The 27,608-nt window shown below is 33.1% G+C and overlaps 1 protein-coding gene across 1 annotated transcript; it reads right to left on the reverse strand.

Moving 5' to 3' along the window:
* LOC133324126 (zinc finger protein sens) lies at positions 1 to 27,608 on the reverse strand. Its single transcript, XM_061533013.1, has 5 exons — positions 27,047 to 27,608; positions 9,084 to 9,834; positions 8,592 to 8,966; positions 8,236 to 8,417; positions 1 to 518 (listed from the first exon to the last, which is right to left on the reverse strand). Exons 1-5 carry the CDS (start codon positions 27,606 to 27,608, stop codon positions 94 to 96), a joined length of 2,295 nt encoding a protein of 764 aa, XP_061388997.1. The 3' UTR covers positions 1 to 93.

Genomic DNA, 27,608 nt, shown 5'->3' on the forward strand with positions numbered 1-27,608 from the left:
ATTCTGATGAGTATGTGAGGATTGTTGCATTTGCGACAACAATTGAGTATGGTGACTTTGTTGTTGTTCGTGATGCTGCTGTTGTTGTTGATGTTATACCAGCAATGATACCTTTTGGCAATTCATTGCGGTCAGCTGGGCATTTAAGGCTGTATTTGTCGTAGGACCATGGTGTTGTGATGGACCCCCCACAGACGGGGGCGATGACAAGCCACCAACTTGACTGGAACCACTACTGCCGTTCGAAAGCAATCCATTTTCATGTTGGCCACTTTGAGCGGCTGCCGCAGCCGCTGCTGCCAAAAAGTCCACCTTACCCATATTGCGCTCGAGCAATGGACCCAAATTTGTGTGTTGCGTTTCTTTGTGACGTCGCAAATCCACTTTACGTTGAAATGACTTGTGGCAGAGTTTACAGGAGAATGGTTTATAGCCGGTATGTTTACGTGAATGGGTGATGAGGTTGGAACTTTGACTGAATGCCTTGCCGCACACTTGGCACTTGTGAGGTTTTTCACCTGCAAGAACAAAAGGGAAACAAAGGGGAAAAATGTTAGCAATCAAATGGCTATGGTAAATGTGATTTCATTTATTATTTAAATTGTCATAAAATAAAATCTTGGAAGTGAAAGCCAAGGACGTAGACGGTGGAATTGGGTGTAGAGTAAATCTCAGAACTGTACTATTATATTGAAAATTATTTTAGCCTCGTTATTATCATATAAGAATTGAATTCTTGAGCCAACATTTTAAACTACTCAAGTTGTTAGGAATTTGTGGAGATATACCGAACATAGACAAATGATGCAAGACATAGTTATGTCCTACCTATAATCATGTAGTAAAAAAAACCTATATAAATCATAAAATCCGATATGCTTTACATCGTTGTCTCTAGCATTAATTCCTTTCCTGTAATATGAAATGAAAACCACATGGCTTGAACTCCCCCACACACCAAAATATACATTTGAAAAACAACCCCCAACTTGTATAATGTCTCTCCAAACACTTTACACTGTAGTCTGTTCTTTAAATTTCTCTTCTTAATTTTATCTTCATTTTTTGTACTATAACATTTTATATTCATTTAAAGTGTCTGATGTGCTCTGTGGTTAGGAGAATATTTGTGTGGTTTTTGTGGTTGAATTTTTCCTGCATTTTTTATTTTGCCTTGAAATTTGTATTTAAATATTTTTGTGATTTACAGCAGTGGCTTTCCTGGATTAGAAATCTACGTTTTTAATCTTTTGTTTTTAATATTGGGTCTAAAAACATAATATGCAAATTAAAGTCATGTATTTGTAATAAAGTATTCTATACTTCTCACTTTTTTTATTCAACCCACAGCTCTAGAATTAACATTCATTACAATCTGACAGGTAAACAAAAAAATTCTTTACAAATGAAACAAAAACAAATCTCTTACCCAACACAAGCACATAAAAATCACAAAATATATATATATATATATATATATAAAACAACAAAAGTAAAACACAATCTATAAAACAAACGTTCCATTTCCCCTGTATTGAGCATCCTTTACTCAGCGAAATAAAAAGAAAATATTATAAATGTTTCGAAGAAAAAAATCTTAACATAAATAAACTTAAAAGGAGTATAGGATGAAGTAAACATCAAGTCAGGGAAAACATTTCAAAAATACAAAAAAACAAACATTGAAATATGCGAAAATCATGGCCAACGCCTTGAGAAAAAAAAACACAGAACCACGTAAAAGGACCATCTAGAAGAAGGGAAGTAAGAAAAACACACAAAAAAAAAAAAAATGAAAAACTCTACATTATCCAAAAGATTGCAATAAATAAAAAAGTAAACTTTGCTTTAAGTAAAAATAAAAACAACAAAAAATAAAATGGAAAAAATAGAAATAGTGTTTCTGCGAAGTTCTGGGGTAGTGCCGTTTTAGCTAGACTTTATTCATATAATCTGTGCGATACTACGTGACGTTATTTGGGCCGTTAGCATATGGACGTGCTTAGAAACCAGAGACTAGACGTCGTTCAATATCAAGGCAAACAGGAAAATACAAGTAATCTTTGCTAGAAGAAAAACACCATTTCAGGCGCCCAGAGGAAGAAGACAAGGATGATGATAGACAACTTGTATGTATCCTTACCAAGTCATACTAATTTATATAAGGGTGTAACGAATAAATACTACTTGAATCTAAAAGCTCTAAGCCAGAACGCCAAAAAATGAAAAATGAAACAACCGAATGTAAAACTAACCGTTGTGAGAGACAATACTAACAAGTGAAAAAGAGTTAAGTTCGGCCGGGCCGAACTTTGGATACACTCCACCATATAGGTATTTGAAATGAAAAAGTGTACCGATATTTATAATTTTTAATAGAGATATATTGTACTCAATAAGAACCCAATGTACCAAATTTCAGCGAATTCGGTTGAAAATCGCGCTCAAAATACCGAAAATTGGGGGTGCCCTTACATGGGGGCTACCAGAGAAAGTGGGCCGATATTTATAATTTTTAGTAGAGATATTTGGTACCGAATATGAACCCAATGCACCAAATTGCAGCGAATTCGGTTGACAAGCGCTCTCAAGAATCCCAAAATACCGAAAATTTGGGGGGTACCCCCAAAATACTGAAAATTTGGAGGTACCGTTATATGGGGGCTACAAGAAAAAGTGGACCTATATTTATAATTTTTTGTGGATACATTTACTACCCAATAAGAACGCAATGTACCAAATTTCAGCGTATTCGGTTGAAAAACGCGCTCAATAACCCCAAAATACCGAAAATGATGGGGTACTGTTATATGGGAGCTATACCTAAACGTGGACCAATATATCCCATCTTCGGACTTGAGCTGCCTGCAAACAATAGACAAACCTATGCAAAATTTCAGCACCCTATCTCAATTCCTTCAAAAGATAGCATGATTACAACAGACGGACGGACGGACATGGCTAGATCGTCTTAGAATTTTACCCTGATCAAGAATATATATACTTTATAGGGTCGGAAATGAATATTTCGATGAGTTACAAACGGAATGACAAAATTAATATACCCTCCATACTATGGTGGAGGATATAAAAATGTACAATTAATTTTGTAATTTAATTTTATTTGGGGAAAGGTCCCTTATCTCTTAAAACTGTGGTTTTCCATACCAACTACCTTAGTAATAATATCTATGTATGTTCAAAAATTGACATTCGTTATACCCTACAGTTTCTCTTCCATTCAATTTGATACGAATTGTAGTGCGTTTTAATACATTTCCCCCCCTCTTTGATGATGTGATTGCTCCTGTTGTTTGGCTCCTTTTATGTGAATACTCCATCGCTACACAACTCACAACATTGTGTAATTGTAAAAGGAACGAGTAAAACGTCATGATTGCCCTCTCTTGCTCATAGCCATCCCAAATTAACACAAATCCTCAAACCCCCCCGCCCAGCCCCGGCAATGGAGCTAGCTTAGAGTACAGTGCAAAGATCATAAAAGCAACCGCCATAGCTAAAGTGAACGCCATCACTTTAGGGGGTATACGACGAATGAATCCATCCATTCACGTTTAGGTTGAGGGTAAAAATCTGTTGTTGAAGGAATCAAAGCACATCCCAATGGTCGAATGTTTTAACAATCACGTCCCTGCAATATCATTATGTACTCAATTCAACTTTGTTCCTTTTAGATGTGCGTACAATGACATAACAGGATAGGAGAAGAGAAGAATATACAGTGGTAGGGTAGTGGTAGTACAGTAGAGAATTGAATGTTTTGTTAAACAAGTGTGTGTGTGCACGTGTGTGTGTGTGAGGGAATCTGTAATGGGTATGAGTTTGTAGAAAGTAGTTAAAATTCCAAACCAATGATTTCAGTTTCAAGACTCGTTTGGTGTCGTTGTTGCTTGTTTTTATTTTTCATACAGATTTGTTCTTTTCTTTGACATTATTTTACGATTGTTTTCCTCTATATACTAACACACATACATGTATATATCGATTTACTATATAGGGATTTTATATAGTACAGATACACACATACATACATAAATATATAGCTGTGTGAGTATATACTATTTTTTGCTGAAAATACATGTCTTGAGATTCCTCTTGCAAAATATTCGTGTGTGTGTGTGTGTATGTGGAGTGAAAGAGTAGACAAAGAAGAACAAATGGAAAAAAGCATTGACTACTGAGAGTAACAGCACACACGCTCAAACCCGAAGTAGCCGAATACATAAAGGAAAATCTGTATCATGGCTGAAAATCATTGAAATCTGTTTAGTTTAAAGCATGGATTCAAATTGTTCAGGGTGTTCTGGGTTGTTAATATCATTGTCGAATAGATAGGTATGTGTCTGTGTGTGTCTTGTCTGTCTGACATTTTATCCTTGGTGTAGGATGGGCAAGAACATGCTGTATATTTGGTTTGTCTTAACAAAACCAGAAACATATACTAAATCTATTAAGAGGTGAAACAACGGAAATGTTTTGAATGTGTCTGTGTTTAAAGAATGAATTCGGGTTTTAAGGAAGCATTTACAGGAAATCAATGTTTAAAAGGTTTAAAGTCGTTCTATTTCACGGATTTCGTTAGTTTATGATTTAAATATTTAAACGAAATCATGGCGTTTAGTTTGGCGCGGTACAAAATTGTTGTATAGAAAATTTGGTGTATAAAACATCATAGGCCGGCGATAATAAACATTTCAACGGTTTCAGCACTATATTTAGGGTATCTTAAATTTAAATATAAAAACATTTCAGTGGGGAAATTTGGTACCCAATAAGAACCCCATGTACCAAATTTCAGCGAATTCGATTGAAAACAGCGCTCAAGAACTCTAAAATACCGAAAATTGGGGGTTACCCTTATATGGGAGCTGCCGGAAAAAATTCAAGAACTCAAGAACTCTAAAATACCGAAAATTGGGGGTTACCCTTATATGGGAGCTGCCGGAAAAAATTGACCTATATTTATAATTTTTAGTATAAAGATTTGCTACCTAATAAGTACTCATAGTACCGAATTTCAGCGAATTCGGTCGAATGGTGGAGAGATTTGCTACCCAATAAGAACTCTATGTATCAAATTTCAGCGAATTCAGAACCTCAAAATACCGAAAATTGGGAGATACCCTTTTATGGGAGCTATGCCTAAATGTGGACCGATGAAGCCCATCTTCGAACACGACCTGCCTGAAGACAAAAGACGACTCTATGCAAAATTTTAGCGATCTATCTTAATTCGTTTAGACGCTAGAGTGATTACAACAGACAAACGAACTTGGCTATATCGTTACGCTGATCAAGAATATATATATATACTTTATTTCGATGAGTTACAAACGGAAAAACAAAATTAATATACCCCTCATACTATGGTGGAGGGAAAAATATGAATATTGCTCTTTCAATATTTCAACATAGCTAAAAAATAGAATATTACGCTAAGCAAAAGGATGCATCCAATTTAAAATTTAATAAACGGAATAAAAATCTGTGGGAAAGAATGTAAAAAATGTGTTTTTTCGGATAAGAACAATCCACTCACTTTTTTACGAATAAACGAAATTTATTGGATCACCTATGTTTGAAGAAATTACGCGAAATCACGTTTGTACCTTTCATCACAATGCAATGTGAGTATTTTTTTCTCTAAGTGTATTGTATTTCAGTTAAAATTTCATTTTATTTCCTTTTCCGGCACGGTTGCCGCTGTTGTGTGTACGTGTATGGATCTGTTTGTGTAACACTATGAATGAATGTAAGGAAAACGGCCATAAAAGAAAATCGAAGACTAAAACGATAAAAATACTTAGAAGATATAAAGACGCTGATTTTGATTTCAGTTTTGCTACACATAAACACGCAAAAATGTTAAATGAAGCAGAAAGCAACAGCAGAGAATGCATAGATTTTTATGCAGGATATAATAAAATATAAAACCTTAAGAGAGAGGGTTTTATGATTTTTTTTTTCGAAGATATACATACAAATCTGTGAAATTAAATAAATTTTGCCTTACAAATATTTATTTATATTAAAGTTAATTGAAAATTTTTTGTCTCATAAATAATATTTTCCTGATTGTGTTTATTTGAGTTTCTTTATAGCCATTCCTTTGTTTATTAATCTCTATTCGATTTTTGTATTGATTGCGCTGTTGCTGTACCTTCCATTATTTGATGCCATTTTGTAAATCTAAGGAAATTCGAAAAATCAAGCGCTATTTCCTCCACTTGTAATTTGGCAATGGAAGAAACGGGGGGATAGAGTTCGCCGTAATGGGGTTGATTTCATGAAAGGTAGTTTTATTACAACGCTCCACCATGACAAGCACCATTTCATTATTTGCTTAACTTCCTATGGATGTATTGCTTAGGGAAGTGGGTTTGGGTTTTATATCGTCTGTGTCGGTGTGTGTGAGTGTATGTGTATAAAGCTTATAAAATCAAGTTGCCTTGACTAAATTTTTCATTGGTTGTCTGTGATTTTTTGTTGGGCTTCATACAACTGCAGCTATGGCAAACACATTGATGCTCTTCTTGGCTGGTGGGGGGGCTTCAAAGCTTTTTTGTTTTTGTATTGTTTCGCAAAGAGAGTTGAGTAGTCTTATCTATGGCAATCAGAACGCTATGCAAGAGAGCTGTATGGCATTGAGAGAGAGATTGACATCCCACTGTGTTTCATGATTCCATTCTATTTCATTTACGCCATCATTGCACAAAATCCAGTGCGCACGACAAGCTCTCTCTCTCTCTCTCTTTGTGTCTTGCCATTTTTTTATTATTATTATTTTTGCAGGTTTTCACAACAAAAGCTTTTGTATATATTTGTAAAGAGCGTGAGTGCATAAGAATGAGAACCACAAGACGTGGTTGTGTATTTGGGTGCGTGCGTGGGGGCGACACTGATAAATGTAATTGTATGGATTTTAGTATTGGGACTCACTCTCCTTTGGAGGAGTCTTTCAATGAAGTTTAGTGATTTTTTCTTTACATTTCCAGATTTTCCAAAAGCCATGGTGGGGGTTGGGTGTCATACGCCTGAGTGGGGATAACGAATATTTGTGTTGTGATTTCTCTTGCATAGCTGGGTATATTCCATTTATTTCAAGCCACCCACCTTCCGTCTCTCAAATCTTTGCAGTTTCCACAGCATAGTACCGTTATCACCAGAAAGGATTTTTATGGAATTTATGCTGGGAGACATTTGAAAATGGAGAACAAAAAAAAAACTATGAGTGAGTAAATGGAGCAGACTACATTAGAAACCACATTCAGATGAATCGCTTTTTCAGTGTATGCGTTTTGCTTTATCCTTGTGTAATATAATCTGTATACGTCAGAATTTTGTATATATGTATATGTGTGAGTGTGGCATTAACGTCTATTCGCGTTGTGCTGATTTTCCATTTATTAAATTTTGTGTGTGGTTTTTTTCATGTTTGATGCTGATCTCTGTGTCTGTGTGCGAGTGTGTTTATATAAATTCATTCCGTTGAATGGCAGCAGATTTTGATTTAACATTTCAGGGATTTAATGTATTTTGAAATTGAATTTGGCTTAGATTTTATTCAACACATAAATGTCCAACATTCGTACAAATACATGCATGCATGTGAATGAACATGATTATGAATATTTCAATGCAATGTTAGTTTTTTTCTTCCTCTATTTAGGTTGGATATATTAAAATGAATAAAATTGAACAACACAATACTTTAATAAATTATTTAAAATTGTTATGTAAATTTTAGGCAGTTTTGTTATGTTTCGTCATACATTTAGGAACAAAATCTATTTTTTGATTAAATTTTAGATGTTGAAATGAAAAAATGATATTGGTGTTGAAATAAAATATCGACGACAAATAGATTTTGACAGGTTAGCTATGTGTGCGTTAATCTCTCCCAAAAATTGTTGCAGGAAAAACATGTCATCTGGTGGTACGATTTTTTATTATGGAAGAGATATTTGTTTTTCGTTGAAATATCATCTCTGTAGAAAGGTTGATATTTTTTAGTCCTTAATTAATTATCAAGATCCTATGAATATACTGTTATGAATATTCTATTATTAGACCTCAACATTCTACATTTATATCCTTGGTCTTTCACTTCCATTATATTTTGTTTTTCTATTATTTCCTACACTTTGACAGAGGATTCTTTTGGCTTTTAATTAAGATTTTGTTTTTTTCTCTCTGTGGCATTTCAGAACTTACCTGTATGAATGTACGTATGCTTCTTCATATCACTTTTCTGATGGAAACGTTTGCCACAATAACTGCAAGGGAATGGTCGGGTATCGCTGTGTATGAGCAGATGAGTGGACAAGGTGCTGGATCGTTTAAAACGTTTGCCACATTGTTTGCATTCAAAGACTTTTTCGACATTATGAACAGCCCTAAGTAAATGGAAAACACCAACAATTAAAAAAACGAAAGACAAACAACAAGAACAACGATTATAATTAGTTGACGAGAATTAAAATTAAAAAGTAAGTTGGATTTTGTGTAAACCAAATAGGTTTACCATCATACCAATTACTACTACATTTCTGTTCTGTTTGTCTACTAACCTGTGTTGACTTAAACTAACTTCATGGCCAAAGGTCTTATTGCATAGCTCACAAGCATAGGGCTTTTTGCCATGATGTGTCCTGCGAGAGTGTACCTCTAGACCGTGGGGTGTGGAGAACATTTTTTCGCATTTCATGCATGAGTACAGGTCACTGAATTGTGGTAAACCAGGCCACTTCGCAGCCATATGGTGAAAATGATGCAAATGCGAGGGGTGAGCGGCCAGGCCCAAATGAGAATTTGGTGGTAGACCATTGGCACCAGGAACACCGACACCAGCCGCTGCCGCATGGCTAGTACCATTCTGGGCAGTCTGTAGAGGCGCCATTAAATTACGCAATCTAAATAGGTCTTCTTGGGAGGCAGGGTGATAACTACGGAAAAAATACACACAAATGGAAAAAAGGGTTTACATAGAGGTTTTAACAAAATTAAAATATGTAAGCTTAATTATAATACCAGCCACTTAGCCAATTGCCATTACCACTTACCTCGAACTTAAACCAGATTGCTGTTGCTGACCCTGATGGAAGGCAAATGCAGCAAAGAAGGGAAAGGCAGGCGACAGGAAGGGTCTTTGAAACATGGCTTGTTCGTAGTTGGCGGGGTATGCTTGTCGGAAAGCCTCAAACGGATCACAGCCAGTCGGATGGGTATGTAGGGATGATGACTTTTGATGGTTATCATCTTTACGTAGCAAGGCGGATACCGAAAACATTTCAGACTTTTTGGGACTAGTACGACTACTGCCATCACTACTGCTCATTTTTTCACTCGTATTGTGGGCACTTGATGGTCTGGAGGCTGGAAGTCTTGGCGGCACTGGGGATGTGGGTGGTGAATCAACTTCTAACTCCACTGAACTGGATCTTGATCGTGATCTTGAATGTAATGAGCGCCGACAGTTGCTGTCATCATCTAAATCAATTTGTGACGAAGACGAGCGTGATAGGCTACGTGATCGCGAGCGTGAGGCACGTTCATAGAGACGTTCAGCTTCCAAATTGGCCAAGTTGGGGTAATGCAGGGGCATTCCATTATTGTTGGCATTGTCCAGTTTCCATTGTAATATGTGATTTTTGCTCAACATTGTAAGGCTATTGTTGTTGGTTTCTTCTTTAATAAGTTTGTTGGAATTGGCGGCGACGGCGGCTGCTGCAGCAGCTGCTGCTGCCATAGCTGCACTGTGGGCTTGCAATTGTTCAGTCTTTACTAAACGATTAATGCTGAAGGCAAGTTCATCTGAAAAAGAGGAAATAAATGAGAATAGTTAGGAAAATTTGACTCTTCATAAAAAAATATTCAAAGTAATATTGGTTGTTGCAAGAAATTTAACCCTTTTTCTGTTTCATTACGCCGTTTAACTTCACCTTAGACACCCATGGCATGGAATAAGGTGTAGGCGTGAAGGAAATTACCCGCTTTGTATGTTTTTGAATTTTGTCATGCTCCATTTAACCGGGTGTGGACAAGAACAGATGTTTTTTTTGTTCCCTTGTAACGCATATTAAACCCGATTAACACAGACATAACAAAAGGCGTTTGCAAAATCAGCTACCGCATTCAAAAAGGATAAATCGTGTGATGCCAAACATTTGTATATTTTGACTGCAGCAACACAATCATCCTGGCATCATTGCAACCCCAAACTTTAGTAGAAAACAACAGCAGCAGCAACAACAACAACAACTACAGTTAAATGATACAGCTTTAATCATGTTTGAGGCACAAATTTGCTGATTTGTTGAAGGCTATGTGCCTTTGACTCGTTGTCATCCAGACTGCCTGCCATGCCTTCCGTAACTGATTTGTGTTGTTGCTGTTGTTGTTGTCGGTGTTTTGATTAGGGTGGCAATGGCGTTGATGATGTCGCTACTGTCGACTGGCTGGCTTTTATCCCCGGCATTAATGGTCATGTAAGGTGGATTAGTGTAAATATTCATTCTTGTTCTTCATCTGATATGGATTCAATGTAAAAATAATTATGTTTTGAAATTTGATATGGTATATCATGAATTTCAATTTTTTTTCATTCGTATTTCGAAATGAGTTTGTGTTTTTTTTGTGCCACCATATGTGAACTTGGACAGCAAAACAGGTGGATTGTGTTAAGATTTTTCCGCTAGTATGGGGTGATTTTTGAGGATGTGAAAAAAGGGTGTGGCTGTGCATGATTAATGGTTTCATGGTCAATAATTTACAATGAGATTTTAATTGTTATTTGAAAAATTATATTGTCTGAAAAGCAAATCGTGTTCTGTGTTACAAAATATCAATGACGATTCAAAAGAAAGGGTTACGACTTTGTTTGTCCTATATAACAAAATAGAGATTTCAAAGCAAACTGTTAAAAATAATGTTAGCAAAACTATGTTTGACTTTATATTTGGGGTTATGTCAATACACAAGCTACAAATTTTTATAGAAATTAAGACCGATTTTCGTACAAAAAAAAGGAAAAAAGCTTCCAGAATTGATTGTAGCTACTTTTGCAAAGAAAATTAAAAATATACGTAACACTTCTCTGCAAAACGGGAAACGGTCTTCTATATTCTACCTTTTAAGGTTCCGCCAAATAAACATACATTTTCAATACAAACATTACAACAATATATTGTTGTAATATTTGTCCATAATATCTATTTACAAGAATCATTAGTTCCGATGACCAAACAATCTGCTGCATAACTTGCACATGGTGAATGATAGAGAGAATGCAATCGATTCCGTTCAATAAATTAAATGGAAAAATAAATACACAAACATAACGTAAAGTACACAAATAAACCTCTGAGTAAGAAGAGTGGGGGTTGGCATGTACGTTTTGGCATACCAAGCAAGGCAATTTACAAGAAATACCTTTTCACAAACTTATCAATATCATAAATCAGAAGGCTATCTAAACTTTAGACTCATTTCGATTTCCAATTCACTCTTGTGGACATGGCGAGGTGATTGAATGGTAGACAGACAGAAATGTCGAATGAATTTCTACCTATGGAGGTGTGAGTCTGACTCTATGCCATAGCGAGGACGTACATTGCTAAAGAGAAATGAATTTATGTATATTTAATAGAATTTTTTATGACCATAGTTCAATCGATGTCCGATTTTTTTTCTGTCATAATGAATATCGAGTTTTATTCTTCAACATTACTCTTCTCGAAGTGTGATAAGATTTATTTCCTATTTACGGAATGCAAATAATGAATTAACTCAACTGCTTTTAAAATATGTCTTTCTTTCTGAGCGGACTTGTGTAATAAGATCTTCTTTATTTATATACCGTTGAAGATAGCTTTTTATATTTTTATTGCAAAGCTAATAAGAATATCCTCTCTTTGAAGGTAAATGCCGACAATTTTCAATATTGACATTTATTTGCCACACACTTCACTTTCATTTATGGTGAAAATTATTGCAGTATCTTTCTTATTGGTTTCTAAAGTGTGTGTGTAGATATTGACCAACCACTGAGCTATAAAATGAATACACGTTTTATAATTTTATATGATTTGATTGATTTTTTTATCGTATCGTAACGTTTGGACACACAATAAAAGTCAGTGTGGGACTTCTATAAATAGAGGGAATTGATTAAAGTCCAAAAGTTATTCACATTTTATCGTTTACTTATCTTGCAAAACGGAGAATTTTCAGTTGCTAGTTTAATGTTGCGTGGTATTCAATTCGGTCAATAGTGATGAATGAAAAAAAAAAAAATAAAATAAAATTTATAACTCTCTAAAACCCAAATATTAGATTAGCCAGTATTTGCTTAATCTGAAAAAAAAATAAAACAAAACCAAATTCCTGTGGGTAACGCTGTTAATCGTTTAAAATCTGTTTTGTCCCTAACTAATATTCGAATTATTAAATCTAAACCTTTATCTTTTTATAATACGTTTGATAATCTGACGAATAACACCAGAAACCAATCTAAATGAAAAAAATCGTAGACTTAATCTCATGTAAATAACTTTGAATTGCTATAGATTAGTTTCGATTTTCTGTTGTTTTAGTTAGAAACGATTAATTATTTTATTACTGATTTGTGGCTGATTAATGTTTATATCGAACGTGTTTAAAATTAAAAAGCATGCAATTTAATACTTTAAATTTTAGTATAGCAGTTCCTAGATAATGTCAATTATAAGCATTATGAATAACTCATAAAAAATACAAAAAATATGCCCTTCTACATCTGCTAGAATAGCTAAATCCTTTCATTAATAGTTTTTATTGTATATAGAATTATTTTCTATTAATGATTAATTCCTATCAAACGACATATTTATTATTAATTCAACTGAACTATCCCCTTTCATACAATTAACGTAAATAGTAACTCCCAAAGGTCGTAGCCATCGTCATCATCATCATCATCGATATCAAAAGAAATCTAATGATTTATTTTGTGTAAATTATCATCCAAATTAGAATTTACCACTAGCGACACCCTAGGTTTCAAAGAAAGTCATTCCTTCTTCATATCCTCATTGCGTCAACTTTTGCCTTTTGCACAGATAAACATTATTACGTGGTAGCGTAACACCCCAAGAGGCAAAAAAACAAAACGTCAGAAGATGGTACGTGCTCATGCCACTTGTATTGCGTTTATTTTCCTATTTCCTATTGCCTATGAAATTGAATAAAACCGCCCTAATAATTATATGGTATGTGCGAAATTGATGAAAATTATATGCGGCTGTCAGTTGGGTGGTTGAGATGTCTGGCTCAGGCATAGTGATATACGCACACACCATCACCATCCCCACCACCACAATAAAATTTTACCATCAGCCATGCTGTGCGCACTTGAAATAGACATCATCACCGTATTTAGCGTATCTATACGCATAATTTGATGACAATCTGTTCGATTTTCTCTGTATTGTACCCACCTCCTGTATGTCTTCATCATCTTCATGCTTGATTCATGACTTCGATTTTATTTGCCACCGCTGATGAATAGGGCGTAATGGTAATGATTTTGAGGGTATGAGATCAAGAGCAAATAATAAACGGGGGCATTTGAGTTTATTACTAAATAAATGTGATTTGAATAGGTTTGTGTGTTATTTGAACTGTTCAATTTCTGTTTTTTTTTTCAGTATGACAAAATTTGATTTTTCTAACCATTAGAGGAAATTAATGTAGTAAATGGGAACTTTTGTAATTTTCCACTTTTATATAGATTTTTAAGTCATTTTATAATACTTTGAAAAATTATTTTTTTATTTCATCATAGACTTGAATAAATATACTTGAAATTTCAAGCTACTTTTTTGTTAATAGGCGGCGTCATCTAAGCCAGAGTACATTTTACCACAATAGTATCCATTATCAGCTACCATATTTTATTATAGTGCTGCATTGCATTTTATGTTAATGCCGGACCCACCACAGAACCCAGGCGAGATGTTATGCCTTGTCACTGAATTAGAAAGGTATAAAATGTTTTGATTGACATATGTCATGCGGTGCCATAAAATGTCGAACAATTTAGAATCACCACCACAATGAGTTATAGCAATAAATCACCTGTTACAGACATTTATGTCTTGAAGACGATTTGAAACAGTTTCGTTTATGTGGAATGTTCATTGATTTTTTTAAATAAAATGAAACCGATTTTTATTTTATTAAAAGAAGCCGCTGTAGTTCGTTATGAAATACAAATGCAAATTAAAATTTGATTTTAACAAAATTTACTTTTACCTATTTTTTTAATTTTTATATATTTTTAAAACATTCAGGCGTTCATCGAATATGTCATAAATCAAACTGTGTTTTATTTTTTTTTAACATATTTGTCAGTTTTAATTTAATTCGAATAGCATTTATTTCAACACACTTTGCTAACTATAACCCTTTACCCATCTATTCCTGATGTCATTGCTATAATTTCCAAAGCAAACAAGTGAAATCAATAGGAAATCCACCACTAAACAGCCGACACATTTAAAACCCCAACTCTGGTTACTTAGGTTAACTTAATACGAACAAAAACAACGACAACAACAACATCCATGAAATCTTTAGGACATTTTCCAAAGATTACCACCCTCTTGGTGGCTGGAAAACAAATACGGATAAATGTTCGGCAAACATTACTACCGGTTAAAAAGTGAACAGCAGAAGCAGCAGCATATGTAACTACACTAAACTCGAGCATACGTACAAGAAAAACAATAACACCAACATGTAGACAAGTGTACAAACGACCAACACTTGTTTTCATTCATTATTTTTGTTGTTGTGTGAAAAATCCATCAGACAACACACACATTTTCTGGCCAGATCATTTTAAACGAAGATAATAATGAGCCAAAGGATTTAGTCATAAATGCTCGGAGAAAACGAGAGCAAAAAACCAAACGCCGGCAACAAATGCCAGACTAAACAAGAGCTGAGCTGTTAAAGTAAACACACAACACGCAATAGACATCTGCAAAAAAATAACATCAACAAAACGCCCTTGCCCCCGTGAAAACGAACAACAAAATAGGAAACAAAACGGAAAACCCCATAAATTTGTAAACATTAAGTGCTACCAACAAAGACGAGACCAGGGGACTTATTGTAAGGGATGCTGTGTGTGCCCGCACACACACACACACAAGCACGCACGCTTTTACTAGCCCCTTGTATGTTCCTTTGTATATAGTTGTTGTATAGCGTTAAGCGACAACAATCATCTGCTTAAATTCACCCGGGAGCAATATATTCATAGCGTAAAGGTGGCAGTCCTTGTGTTCAAAGCAAAGCCAAACAGGCACTTGTTCATTTATTTGTGTTTCCTGGCTTCACATCCGCTATGAAACCACCCTCTTAGTACATTCTAATAGATTATTTTCAATTATTTCATGTATAACCTCTAAAGCTAAAATGGCATTTAAAAAAGGTAGCAAAAATAATTACAATCTTAAACAATTGATAAATATTGTTATCCTGTTATGTTTACGCTTATGGTAGATTATCCTGTTTGCCCTAAGGTTTTGAATGTCGTAGTGGGTGGTTGGTTTGGGTTTTCATCAGTGAAATTAATATAAATTGTATCGGTTCTGAGGCGGATTTTCTTGAAAGGAAGGATAAAATGTTTTTACCTCCATTATTCCTATACAATTGATAAATTAACCAATATAACGCCAGAGATTTTTTCCCTTCAAAATTTAAATGTAATTTAGAAACTTTAATTCAATAAAGGACTATTTTTGAATAAAATTTAGTGTTAGAAAAAAGCTAGGAGAGTATAGAACAACATAAAATAATATTTAGAAGTTAACTCAGATAACGGTTGTTTTCTAGGAGTGATATGTCATTTTTGCTGTTCTTTTTAATATGAACACTATGTTATATAAGACGTCACTTGTTCTGTCCTAGAACCTATCAAGGTGGGGAACGATTGTGTTTATTTTTATACCCTTCACCAAACTGTGGTACAGGGTAGTATGTCTTTGTGCATATGTTTGTAACAGGCAAAAGGACTCGAGATAGACCCATGGTTCCTTTTGAGAATATGCATAGAATCATTTTCTGAGTCGATTTACGCATGTCCGTCCGTCCATGTATTTTTGTTAAAAAAAGTACAGGTCGCATTTGTGATCCGATTTGGATGAAATTTGGCACAGTTTACTTATTTGGCCCAAGGACGAACCCTATTGAAATTGGAGAAAATCGGTTCAGATTTATATATAGCTCCCATATATATTTTCGTCCGATTTAATGTAAATGCTGCAACAAAGTCCCTAAATACTGTGATATACAAGGTAAAATGTTTGAGTACAAGATTATATATAGCTAGTTGGCTGGCTGACTTGTTGGTTGGTGATGGGGTGGCCATGTATTTTTGTTAACAAAGTACAGGTCGCATTTGTGATCCGATTTGGATGAAATTTGGCACAGTTCACTTATTTGGCCCAAGGACGAACCCTATTGAAATTGGAGAAAATCGGTTCAGATTTATATATAGCTCCCATATATAGATTTAATGTAAATGTGTAAATAAATTTGCACGAAATTTAGCACAGCGTGCTGAATTAAGCCTTGAACGACGTGTGTTAAATGAAAATCGGTTCAGATTTAGATATAGCTCCCATATATATTTTCGTCCGATTTAATGTAAATGGTGCACCAAAGTCCCTATATATCCTTCGATTTGCACGAAATTTGGCACAGCTTAATGAATTAGGTCTAGAATGATGTGTGTTAAGTTTCGTGAAAATCGGTTCAGATTTAGATATAGCTCCCATATATAGTTTCGCCCGATTTTAAGAAATTAGTGCACAAAAGCCGCTGGAAATCTTTTAATTTGCACGAATTTTGGCATAGCGTACTGCATAAAGTCTAGAATGATGTGTGCAATGTTTCGTGAAAATCGGTTCAGATTTAGATATAGATCCCATATATATTTTCGTCCGATTAATTACATTAAATCGGTGCACCAAAGTCCCTATATATCTTTCGATTTGCACGAATTTTGGTATAGTGTACTGAATTAAGTCTAGACTGATGTTGCTAAGCTTCGTGAAAAGATCCATAGCTAGGCCGAACGTACTGAAGTAATATAAATTAGTCTCTGGCAAATTTCCCTGAAATCGGTTCAGATATATGTTATGTGGAATATACCCAAAGTGGTGAAGGGTATCATATAGTCGGCCCAGTCCGGTTTTACTGGTTTTATATATGTCGTCCTTATTGGCACAGTTTGTATACAAAATCGAGAATTCAACTTTATGACAATCATATATTTTTGGAATATGTATATGAAATAATGAAAAATAATGTATACAAATAGTGGATTGCTAAATTTGAATCCCATCACACCATAAGAGAATATATATGCATAGTAAGTTCTGACCCATACACACCACTTTAAAACCGGTACATCCATTAGGTTTATCTATTATCGAGACCCTATTGTCAACTGGTTAAACGTATGCAGTTTTTTATCAAACACAAAATTATTTGGCGTTTGTCGTTTTTTTTTTAATTCTTAATGACCACATACCCTTTAATTGATATCAGTACAATATGTCACTGTAGTGAAAATAATAATAACAAACCCCCTGCTCATGGGAGTCATGACAATTTATGACACTCATATCATAATCATCAACATCATCATCCCCACCAAGAGTAATATCATTAAGCAAAGAAACCAACAAATGTCCAGAAAAAATAAAAAAAAAACTATAGCAAACGAATATTTATTGATATTCGTATTGAAAAGAAGTTAGGTGTCAATAAATTTCTGTGTATTTTGTATGCACGATAGGTACGAGTGGTATCATGTGCTCAGCTTTAGCTCTCTTGAATATGAACGACAACAACAATGAGTCGATTATTATTATGGTATTAATTGAATTGCTTAACGAATCGATTGGTGTGATTTAAAATTATTATTTCGTTTTATTTTAGCTCTGCCAAGGGGTTTGGAATATATATAACATTTTTTTGTGGTTTTGTATTTTCAACTGTGATATACAAGGTAAAATGTTTGAGTACAAGATTATATATAGCTAGCTGGCTGGCTCACTGCTTGGTTGGTGATGGGGTGGCCATAAAACGCATAAACTATCGAATAATTTATGGGAGCACTACTAAAGATTGGAACATTGATGTTTATAAATATTTTTTTGGCAAATACATTGATTTACTTTAATTTACTGCCCCTGTAAAATAAACAAGTTATAGGGGATTTCGTTGATTTAACAATATATGTGTGATAAATGTTATTGTTTTTGTTGATTTGGTCGCATTCTTGGGAAGGTATGCCAATTTAAAATTGTTTAACTTTTTGATTTTAGCTTTGGTTTATTTAAATATATACAATTTTTTGTTTCGCTCGTCTCTGTGTTGTCATTCTTAAAGATGAATGTAGAGTAATTATGTATTGTGTGATTTATCATTTGTAGCTTGTTTATTTTTTTTGTGTCTCCAAAGTCATGATTTCATCATTTTCATCATCATAAATGTTGATTAGTCTTTATTTTGGTCAATGGAAAAACAAATCATATATGGGTTATTTCACTTCACTTCAAATACAGTCGACAATTCATTTCAGATATCTAACATTTTTGTCATCTCATCTGATTGGAGGAGCATTTCACATATATTGTCTCATATGTATATCTCTCTGCATGGTATTAATTAATTTGTATTATTGTAGCAATTTTGACTAATTTAATTTGATTTGCTATGCGTCTGCTCTTCATTTATGCGACACACTAAGATAAAATAAGATTTTTAGACATCTCTTACAACAACAAAAATACTGAGACTGGTGTCTGGCGTCTTTTCAATCTTAATGAAGTCTCTCATATTCAATTTACAAACGTTTAATGTGATGATATTAAATGACAGATTTATAATATTTGCATAAAAAATAATCATTGTCTGTTGATGTTAGAATTAAGGGTGAATAGTTGGTTTATTTGTTGTTCGAGTTTTTTGGGTAACTTTTAAATATTTTTTTATGGAATATAAATTAAAATTGATTTTTATATGATTTCATTGTATAATAGAGGGTAGCATCGAGGATTTCGAACATAAAAAAAACGACATAAATATTGTTGTTGAAAGAGGCGTATGCATGGAAGTTACAGTGATCACATATATTACAACAACATTGAATACATTTGATTTTAAACCCAAACATAAAAATTAACGAATACTGTGATACTTAATCAAAATGGCTATATCTGTAACTAAAACAATTCGAATTAATTTAGGTTTATTGCAGTACTCCTTTTCAGATATAATTTAAAAACAATTGATTTAATTTTCAATAAATATTATTCCATTTGAAATACTAATATAAAATATTTAATTTTAAAATTATTTTAATATGGTTTAAATTACAATTAAAACCAGTAAGGAAAGCAGTAAAGTCAGACGGGGCCGACTATATGATACCCTTCACCACTTTGGGTATATTCAACAGATGGGATCCTAACAGACGTTGCATTTTTGAAGGACCATTGACATGAAATTAAACATTTCATTCACGAAATTCAACACACACCGTTCTAGACTTAATTCAGTACGATGGGACAAATTTCGTGCAAATCGAAGGATATATAGGGACTTTGGTGCACTATTTACCTATAATCGGACGAAAATATATATGGGAGCTATATCTAAATCTGAACCGATTTTCACGAAATTGAACACACATCGTTCTAGACTTAATTCAGTTTGCTTTGCCAAATTTCGTGCAAATCGAAGGATCTATAGGGACTTTGGTGCACTATTTACCTAAAATCGGACGACAATGTATATGGGAGCTATATCTAAATGTGAACCGATTTGCACGAAATTTAACACACATCGTCCTAGGCTTAATTCAGTTTGCTGTGTCGAATTTCATGCAAATCGAAGGATATATAGGGACTTTGGTGCACTATTTACCTATAATCGGACGAAAATATATATGGGAGCTATATCTAACTCTGAACCGATTTTCACGAAATTTAACACACATCGTTCTAGACCTAATTCAGAATGCTATGCCAAATTTCGTGCAAATCGAAGGATATATAGGGACTTTGGTGCACTATTTACCTAAAATCGGAGGAAATTATATATGGGAGCTATATCTAAATCTGAACCGATTTTCACGAAATTTAACACACATCGTTCTCTGTGCCAAATTTCGTGCAAAGGGAAGGATATATAGTGACTTTGGTGCACTATTTACTTTAAATCGGACGAAAATATATATGGGAGCTATATCTAACTCTGAACCGATTTTCACGAAATATAACACACCTCGTTCTAGACTTAATTCAGTACTCTGTGCCAAATTTCGTGCAAATCGAAGGATATATAGTGACTTTGGTGCACCATTTACATGAAATCGGACGAAAATATATATGGAAGCTATATCTAAATCTGAACCGATTTTTCCCAATTTCAACAGGGTTCGTCCTTGGGCCATATAAGTGAACTGTGCCAAATTTCATTCAAATCGGATCACAAATACGACCTGTACTTTGTTAACAAAAATACATGGACGGACGGACAGACGGACGTACAGACGGACATGCATAAATCGACTTAAAAAGTGATTCTATGCATATTCTCAAAAGGAACCATGTGTCTATTTCGATTCCTTTTGCCTGTTACAAACATATGCACAAAGACATGTACCACAGTGTGGTGAAGGGTATAAAAATTATAATTTCATATGGAATAATTTTAATTTCAAATGAAATGTTTCGAATTACAAGTATAATTATTTGAACTAAAAACAAAATGTTTCAAAATTAGGTTTTAAATTAACAAATTAATTCTGATTATTTTTTATTTAACAGCGGAAAAGAGTCCATTATTGCCTTTTTATATACGAATTTGAAACTTTTTCTAGACAATACCTAAATTTAAAGTTAAACATTAATTATATAACAAATATTTTTATATGAAATAAAAAAAAATATTTGTACACATATTTGATTTGTTAAGTGGTTTTCGATGCATTAACCGAGTCCTTTTACAAATTTCATATTTACTTTTTTTATTTTTTGTCATAAAACTAGATTATAAACCCTAACAAATCCAAGATAAGAAAGGCCTTATTGTCCCAACCCAAAAAAAGGGTTATTGCCACCACCAACACCCTTTTAACGCCTAAATGGTTATCATAAATCAATCACACAACCAAAAAAAAATGTCTCACATTTTTTTTCGCACCTCTCTACTACTTCTAAAAATAAATATTATCCAAAAAAAATTACAACTATACCAAACACCGTAGACTATTAGACTACATTACAAACAACGATAAGAGAAAGAGTTTTTATGTGCCATGTCAGCCTGAAGTGAGAAATCCTTAAATAAAAAAATATTAAAAATTATTGACACAACTGTCAATTTTTTTGTTTGAATTGTAAGGATTGGAGTTTTATTAAAAAAAAATAAAGTCAAACATATTTTTTTAAAAATGTATTTGGTTATCATATTTTTGATTGTAATGTTTTAATAAATTTAAAATTTGTAACACTTAATACATTTTAATTTCAACATAGTTTTTTTCGTGGTTTCATTGTCTATATTTGATTTACAAAACACACACTTGCACAAAATCTGTCTACTCAAATAAACTTTTGTTTTCACAGCTACCATCTAATGTATGCATATATGTATATGTAAGGTATCATCAAATTTCAAACCAATAAACAAAACTCTTACCAAGAGGAAAATTATTACAAAAGTAATCACATTTCAGCGTTAAGCCAAAAAGATTTTTCCCGCTTACAGGAGGGATTCATATGTCAGTATCAAATATCACAACAGAAGTTACACCGAACGTTAAGAATAAGCAAATATAGAAAGAATATTTTTTTTTAAAAAGTGTCGAAAAATAAATCCATGTTTGCATTTAGCGTAAAGCTTTATACAAGAAGACTAAAATCACATATGGAAGATACAACTGCAAAAAAAAAAAAACATTTTTCCAAATACCTATGTATAGCGAAGAATACGATGTGTTCGCATTGGACTCCATTTTCAGTTTATTCAAGTCGCCAGTAGAACAGAAAATAACAATGGAGTGTTGATAGAAAGCAAAACAAAAAAAGTTGTTGAAATGTTCAACATGAAATTGAATATTTTGCGAACAACAAATTTTGTATCTGGTTTTTAGCACAGCTGTGATATGTACACAGGGTGATATTTGTTTTTTATTTTTCGTGTCCTTGTTACAGAGTTTTCATCATGTCCGTTAAACATGATTGTCTGGACAATATACAACAACAGCAACAACAAAAATACGAAATCACACATATGTACATTTTTATATACCGAAAAAAATATCTCCATATATATGTATGTATATTGAGAGTGAAAAAACTTCTTTTCTTTATAGTCTGTTTTGGTTTTTATTTCAAGTTTCATGTGGAGCCAACTTGTTTCCTACACACACACACACTTACATACATGCTTTTGGACGCGAATATGTGCAAATCTTTTTTTCCCATAAGTGTATGTGTAGACACATGCTTTATATTTACATTTATTTACATACACACACACACATTTTGTTGGATTTTTGCAATCCCGACAAAATCCATTCGAATGTCCTTTTTATGTCCACATGGGAGATTTGTGTTCATTTTACACAAACGGAATAAATGAATAATATTTTTTTCCTGGATATTCACAATCGCTACAACTTTGGTTGAATTCCTTTTTCGCGTTGTACTTCATTGTTTTTTGCAGTTCTATATACATACATATATGAGCTTGTGTATATCATTGGTCGCTGAATGCTTAAGTGTTCCAAATGGTAATTTTTGACATTTTGAGATACATATATGAATTTTGTACGATTCGAGTTCGGTTCGAGAAAATGCAAGTTTTCATATTTTTTAATTTATTTAATATAAAAATATAATATTAAAAACAATTTTGACATTTTGAGATATATAAATTTTGTACGATTCGAGTTCGGTTCGAGAAAATGCAAATTATCAATTTTTTTTTAATTTATTTATATAAAAATATTATTTAATATAAAAATATAATATTAAAAACAATTGCATATTCAACCAAAAGCCACGTTTTTGCTGGAAACCATGAAGTGTCTTATACACCTCATATGCATTCGCCTACGATATCGCCAAATTACATCATAGACATTCTAATACAGTGGGTAATAGAGGAAATTTGGGGAAATGTTTTCCTTTATTTTCGTCATTAACAGGTTATATTAAAAATATCGATTGTAAAATTGTGCTCAAATATAAATCTTTACAAAATGCCTGCACATACATATGTGACAATTTAATATATACACAAATTTCCTAATTGCCAGTGAGCGCCACTGTCTCCCGTTAAACTTCCCACGACATAAAACTTTTAAGCATATTATTTTTCCAGCAAAGGGAAACTGTAGCGAAAAAAATCACAAGCATTATTCAAATTTATTTTTCAACTTTTTCTTTGCCCCTATCTCCCACAAAATTATTTTTTTTTTATCCCTGGCCATGGATTTTCATTCATTTTGTTTCATTATCATTCGCGGTGTTTCATCTACTTTTAATGTATTCGTGGTTCAAGTGAGAAATGGCGTCTGGATGAGTGGTGTGTGTGTGCTTGACATAAAAGTGACATGAAGCGCAAGCCAGTGATATAATGGTAGCATTTTCCTCCTGCATCTTTTTTTAATTAACTGGCATTGGTTTTTGCATGTGTGTGTGTTCTATTTGAGTAGTGATATTTTTCATATACGAATGCATAAATTTTTTACCAGCCCAATAAGACTCATCTCATCTCACCTACCTACATGTTATGTTATAGATGGAAAAACTGTCACTTGTTTTATATTTTGCATAGGCGTTTTGTATGCGCAATTGTGTTGGTGTGTGTGTCTGTCTTTAATAAATGTATGAAATTCATCATCAGGTGTTGAAATATGACGGCTGTTGCTTCCCTCTACTCTTGTCATATTTGATTATTTTTCTGTTTTCATTTTTTTTTGTTTAGGTTGTTGTTATTCCATTGTGTATTTTGTGGAAAAGAGACAATATTAGCCAAAAATAATGGAAAATTGTTTAATTTTAATTATAAGTATAAGAATTTGTTAATGGAAATTGTGTATTCAACATTTGATATAGGAAATTTAATAAAAAAGATGAAATAAATAAAATTTATTTATTTTTTTAGAGAAATTGAAAGCCATAAATATTTCCACCCAAGAAATCACATTCATATTTAATTTAAAACAAATATTTTTAGGTTAAAAATGTATTTTATGCCCTTAATTAAATTTTAACGGAAAATAAAAATAATAATTTGTATGTATCCGATTTTTTTAATTGTTGACAGATTGAATTTTGCAACATTTTCAATCAAATATTTGGCCTGTTCCCGTACTATTTTTTACAATTTATTTTGATACCATAAAGGAAAAATTGTTATCGTAGTAAAAAATAGTAGATTCTTGCAGTACGGGAACATTCCAATTGTTGCTTTTGTTAAAGTTGTATATTACACACCCAGTTTATGCATACGCATTATTGGACGAGGTTTACAACTGAGGATATTTATCATCATTTGTATTGAATTGTTGCAACATATAATATAAATATCAAACACATGAAGTTTTTAATTTTTATAGCGATAGAATATTTTCTACAAACCTACTAATGACTTTTTTACTACACTCAGGTTTCCATTTTTTTATTTCTTCCAAAAATAGAATTTTATTATTTATTTCGTAATTAAAGATTATATGATCAAACAGATTTTCTATGAAGAGAGAACGAGTTACAATTGAAATTAAAAAATATTTAATTTGAAAGATTATATGTTTCGATCATACAATTTTCTAAACAACAACCACGAATTACAAAAATTTTCCGCGGATTTTTATTCCGAGCCTGGGCAATATTTCGTGATAGTTGCACCCTCCTGCCCCATTAGAGGTCAACAGCACCTCTTCCTCACACTGACATATTTTCCGAATATTACTAACAATCGGTACAGTCCTTCTAATTACTTGTCCATATTCCCTTCACGGTGGGTTCGGCTTATAATTGTGGCCTATAGATCGGCTCGAAATAACACAAAAATTTAAGTTTTCGGTCCACTTCATCACCATATTATTATCTGATCATCACCGAAAATTATAGACGTTGTCCTTGACCATACCTGGATCCTCGTGGAAATTTTCAAAGCGATCAGCGCTTTATTTCCGCCATCTAGTGGGTTACTAAATAATATATGAATACGTAACTACCTGTAAATTTAAAAATTTTCACACAAAGTCAGAGTTTATTTGTCCGCTATATTGACCGATATTTATCAAAAAAAAGTGATATAATGGTATAATGGGTCTTCATTGGGAAGAACCCATCCTACATGCAAAATTTCGTGAAGATTGGTCCATAACTGTGGCCTGTATCGTGTTTACAAAATATAAGGGACAGACGGACGGAAACACATGTCTAGATCGGACACACATGTCTATTCGAGATATGACGATCGGTATACTTAAAGGACCACTATTTCGCGGGGTTACAAACTCTTGGGGCTGCACAAAGCTATAATACCCTGACAACATAGTTGTGTAGGGTATAAAAATCTTGTCTAAGAAAATTCTATTTATTTTGAAATTGTAATTAGAAATCAAGTAAAAATGTGAATACACCTTAAAAGTCATACCTACAATGAAAATATGTATATATATACAATTTTACACATGAAAAAAGGAGCAATATTGGTGATATATTGGTATAACTATACAAGGTAGTCCCATGCAGTCATTTCAAATTTTTTCATAAATATGCTTTTGACAATATTCGGTTTTCCAAATTTAAACGAAAATATCTTCCTTCGAAATGTAAGCAAATCTTGTGTTCAGTTGCAAAAAATTTTGAATCATTAATATTTATTAATATTTTTATGCTCCCTTCCTATAGATAAATCTTGAAAAAATGTAGAGGAGAAAAATATATATATATATATATATATATATATTTAATTTGCGAAAAATGTTCAACGCCATGCTTAACATTTCTTAGAATTTTTTTTCATTTTATTTGAAATTGATATATAAATTCCATATTAAAAAGGGTTACCATTATCACTTTATGAAATGAGAAATCTGGGTTTAGAAAATGGGTTAAGAAATCTGTTCCCTTTTATAAAGTTAATTTTGATAAAAAATAATGAATATTAAATATAGTGTACCATTTGATAATAAAAGCTACAACTTTTAACACTTTCTAACCTAATATTTAAAATAATAATATTTAATTTAATTTTAAATGCGAAATTACCATATTAGTGTTTTCAAAAATTGGAAACATCGAAAAACGGGGAGATAATTACAAAGACAATTTTTTTAGAATCCTATGATAGTGCAAAAGTTTTCAATTTGTACACTTTCGAAATTTGTATACTGCGTAAATAATAATAGGTTTGTCTACTAAAAAATATGCAAACATGTTTGGTCCGTTTCAGAACATGCAAGAATTTAAAATTTTTTACTACGATAACAATTTTTCCTTTATGATATCGAAGAAAATAGTAAAATCTAGTAGATTCTTGCTGTACGGAAACAGACCAGTTATTATGTCAATTGTTATATTTTTTGTTAGAAATTCACCGAAATGTGACTACAATTTTTGTATAAAATTGCACCTTAAAAAATTTTGCGATATAATAAATATATACATCAATCGTTATACCTTGCGTTGACTGTGTGTATTTTTTAGAGAAGCAATAGTGGGCTATTATTGATACAACTTTTCATATTACATACCAAATTTTTCCACTTAAAAAAAAATTGTCACAACAGAAGAAAAAAATATTATTAGAAAATACAAAAATCCAATACTATCTACTTCCTTTTTAATCCAATTCGAATTTAATTGTTTTTCGTCATAGTATTCCTTTAAAAAACGCACACACACACAATCTCACATAAATTCCAATTTGAACTTACCGTCGGTAGTTTTCTTTTTTGGCAGCACCGCTTTAAATGCCGACACAGGTTGATAATCTTGTTGTGTATTTTGTTGCTGGGCACTCGTTTGATGGCTATGAGCCTCCGACGCTAAATTTGGACTATGCTGGGCCTGTTGTGGCTGTTGTTGCTGATGATGATTATGCATCTGATGATGCACTCGATGGTGTATTAATTGTGTTGGAGATGGTATTGTCGCCGCCATTGTTGTCAAAACGCTAATATCACGAATTTGTAACGAGGAAGGTTGTGTTACCGCCGCTGTGGTGGTATTTACAAACGGGCCAGGAAAATCGGATGCAATAGCTGGTTTAAAATTACCGAGACTATAGTCGAGCGGTAAATGTGACGTAGATGCAGCCGTTGTAGGTGAACTATTTGTATAGGAGGAAGCTGTTGATGTTATGGAAGTGGAATTGGAGTTTGAGGAAGATGCGTTGGAGGATATTGTTGTTGTTATAATCGGTTGTGTGGAAGTAGGAGTATTATTGTTTGCCGTTGCTTGGGAGTTTGATGGTAAAATTATGGGTTTAACATCCAT

This window comes from Musca vetustissima, unplaced genomic scaffold (assembly GCF_032173495.1).
Source record: "Musca vetustissima isolate MV318-11 ecotype Yass unplaced genomic scaffold, APGP_CSIRO_Mvet_v1 utg26239, whole genome shotgun sequence".
Classification (NCBI taxonomy): Eukaryota; Metazoa; Arthropoda; class Insecta; order Diptera; family Muscidae; genus Musca; species Musca vetustissima.

Bases quoted from the DNA above. Each gene is read 5' to 3' on its own strand.
- LOC133324126 (XM_061533013.1), bottom strand. From the start codon at position 27,608: ATGGATGTTAAACCCATAATTTTACCATCAAACTCCCAAGCAACGGCA. The intron at 8,418-8,591 runs GTTAGTAGACAA...CCATTTACTTAG, and splicing joins GTTAGTTTAAGTCAACACAG to GGCTGTTCATAATGTCGAAA. The intron at 519-8,235 runs GTAAGTTCTGAA...TTGTTCTTGCAG, and splicing joins GCATACGTACATTCATACAG to GTGAAAAACCTCACAAGTGC.